General features: G+C 33.6%; 1 protein-coding gene across 1 annotated transcript in view; it reads right to left on the minus strand.

Annotated features, from left to right (window-relative positions):
* LOC106878504 (aquaporin-4) overlaps window positions 1-2,980 on the minus strand; it is a 308,309-nt gene that overhangs the window by 257,905 nt on the left and 47,424 nt on the right. Inside the window, exon 3 of the mRNA XM_052966810.1 lies at window positions 2,774-2,854. Within this exon, the coding sequence (XP_052822770.1) occupies window positions 2,774-2,854 (81 nt within the window). The remainder of the gene's footprint in view (window positions 1-2,773; window positions 2,855-2,980) is intronic.

Here is a 2,980-nt window from a genome sequence, read left to right on the forward strand (position 1 = left end):
ATATATATATATATATATATATACAGAGAGAGAGAGGGAGAGATAGTTACATTTTTAGGAAAAAATATATGGGTGCGTGCACGTTTTGCGTATGCGTTTACGCCTGTGTGGAACACTCTGTATATATGTATGTAGACAGACAGGCAGACAGACAGATATATTTCTATTTCACACAGACACACATGTATACATTATAGGAACATAGAAACAACTACATTGGAAACTGCTTGAACTAATTAATATGCAATGCAAGAATCATTTTCTTATGAAATGCCAGATTAGCCTATGTTAAATATGTGTATTTAACATCACTTCGCACTTTACTTAGTTCAATTTGTCGGAAAAGAAGAAAAATAATAATAATGAATAAATCGAAAATGTGTAAACCATTTTGTTAGGCTCCACAATCAATCGACTTAGATTATCTCTTGCTTTAAGTGCATATATTTTATTTGTTTAGAGTAAATTTGTATCCATACTTGTATATACCTAATTGCAATACATGCGCCAATCATGATGTCACCAGGATGATATATGTTTACCTTTCCTTATAAAATGAGGCTTTGAACTTTCGTATAAACACAGATGGATACTGCACCATCTGTTTTTAAATCTACGCGAATGTTTACCTTTCGTTTTGTTTCATTATATTTACACTCCGGGTTTAGAAAAGAGAATTGGTTGAGATTCATACAGTTAATGTTGATTTTGAAGGAATATATTGGTGTTTTTTTCCTGTAGTTTCAGCTCAGAACTGCGGCCATGTGTGTGTGTGTGTGTATGTGTGTGTGTGTGTGTGTGTGTGTGTGTTTGTGTGTGTGTGTGTGTGGTGGTAAAAGTAGGTCTGAAGCGTTGTATTTTCAGAATCGAATAGCTACATAGATTGTTTAACTTAAGGTAAGGCAAACACTCTCAGCCGTGTAAATAGATGGTTGTCGGGACGTTTTCCAATGGAGTTTCATGGGATGAAACTTACAGGTTTTAAGTTAATAGCATTATAAATTGCTGCAGAAAAATGAATGACAGTAAGAACAATAGTGGCGCATGTTCTGGATACCCTTCTAATACAAATTCTTTACTTTCTTCTGTTTGATTAACAACGGAATTCTAAATCCAATGTTTATTTTATTTAGCAATATTCTTTGTTAGAACGCCCAGAATACTATTTAGCAAAGTTACTTTGAGAAATAGAAACAAACCAAAAATGAATAACCTTTTTTCAATATACACAAACATAAGATTTTTTCTCCTAGATATCTAGATATCCCGAGATGTAACTGAATTGCAGACTGGGAGTTCAACAGTTCGTTGTACACCATCACAATCACCACAGCATTTTTATGATCAACGCATTGACTGTCGCCCGCTAGGCTGAAGAAATTGCATATAAAATAAGGGCCCAAGAAGTGACAGACGGTACCATAGTTTCACAAGCTACGCTCAAGATAATTGACTAGCTTTGAGCGTTTAACAAACAAAATATAAAATGATCAGCATGAATTAACAAAACACGTCGTTATAAAGAAAGCTATAAAAACATGAACGAGCATTTGTTTAGCTGTCAGTGCTGATTCTTGTCTTAGTATAACTGCGAAGAGAACGGATCCTGTTTCACTAGACAGACCCATCTAACAGTGATAATACGAACATTATTGTCGTTGTTTCCATAGGACATATCTGACTATGCCAATCTATAATAAAAGGCATTCCAGCTGTAGCTATGCCTTATTTTTTCCAGAAATAATATATCTAGAATTACATAATTCTATTGTCCTTTATTTCTCATAAAAGAAGTAATGCTGACTGGTTATTGTTGTTGTTGCTGTTATGGCCTAGCTATTTCGTTTCTATCAGGTCAGGCGACTGCATACAGACTACGTCATTGGCTTGTAATACGATGATAATATATGCAGCGAGTGTTCTACACACCCAACGCGTTTCAATGTATGAGGTCTTCGTGGAAATAGTGTAAATAATTTTAAGAAAAGCAACACAAGTTTTTGTTTGTATGTAACAAAACTATCGAAAGTAAATTTTTTTGTAAGTTTCCCGTTTTTATAGACTGAAAAAAAAAAAAATAAATAAATAAAAACTGTAGAAATATAAAAAAAAACACAGCAAAAACACGACATTGATTTCAATCAGTTATTTTTTACCTTCTTAAAAAGCAAGCAGACCAAATTTGTATTTGTTAATAGACTTTTTGATAAGCTTTAGAGAAACAAGTTGATTTTAGGCAGTTTGCCAGTGATTGCTTATTATTTGCATTTACAAACATTAGTTATTTATGCCATAATGATGATGATGATGATGATGATGATGATGATGATGATGATGATGATGACGACGACGTCTACCATTATTACTATATTGTTGTGGTTGTTGTTGTTATTCTGTTTTCAACGGCTTCATACTAGTTTCTGCAGTGCCACTATGTTCCTAAGGTGAGTTAAGTATTGTCGTGTGGATGGTGGGTGGAGAACTGCATTTGTTTGGAGCATCTGTTTTGATTTGTCGTGGTGTTTCTTTTGTTATTTCCGGTGTTACATTAGTGTTTCTAATGTCTGTAGCGTACAATACATCAATAATGGGTTATGTTGTTTTTAAATTAAGTGAGAATTATGATTTGTGTTTGTTAAACGAGTTGGATTGTGATTACTGCTTTTGTAGCTTATTACGATTACTTTTATATGATGGGTACAGTATTAACTGTTAAAAGGCTTACGATAATCTATACCAATACTAAGAAAGTAATTAGTAAGAATGTACTTACCCAATGACTGTTCCATCGATTTGTAACAAAAGCTGGTCCTAATGATCGTGCTGGGTTTAACGAAGAACTTGTATATCGATACTGTAAAAGACATTAACGTAATAAGATTTACAAAACGATGGTAACCAATACACTTGGAGAAGCATGAAATGTATGCATATACATGTACACCGTATCTCTCTCTCTCTCTCTCTCTCTCTCTCTATA

The sequence above is a fragment of the Octopus bimaculoides genome, chromosome 3 (genome assembly GCF_001194135.2).
Source record: "Octopus bimaculoides isolate UCB-OBI-ISO-001 chromosome 3, ASM119413v2, whole genome shotgun sequence".
In the NCBI taxonomy this organism is placed as follows: domain Eukaryota; kingdom Metazoa; phylum Mollusca; class Cephalopoda; order Octopoda; family Octopodidae; genus Octopus; species Octopus bimaculoides.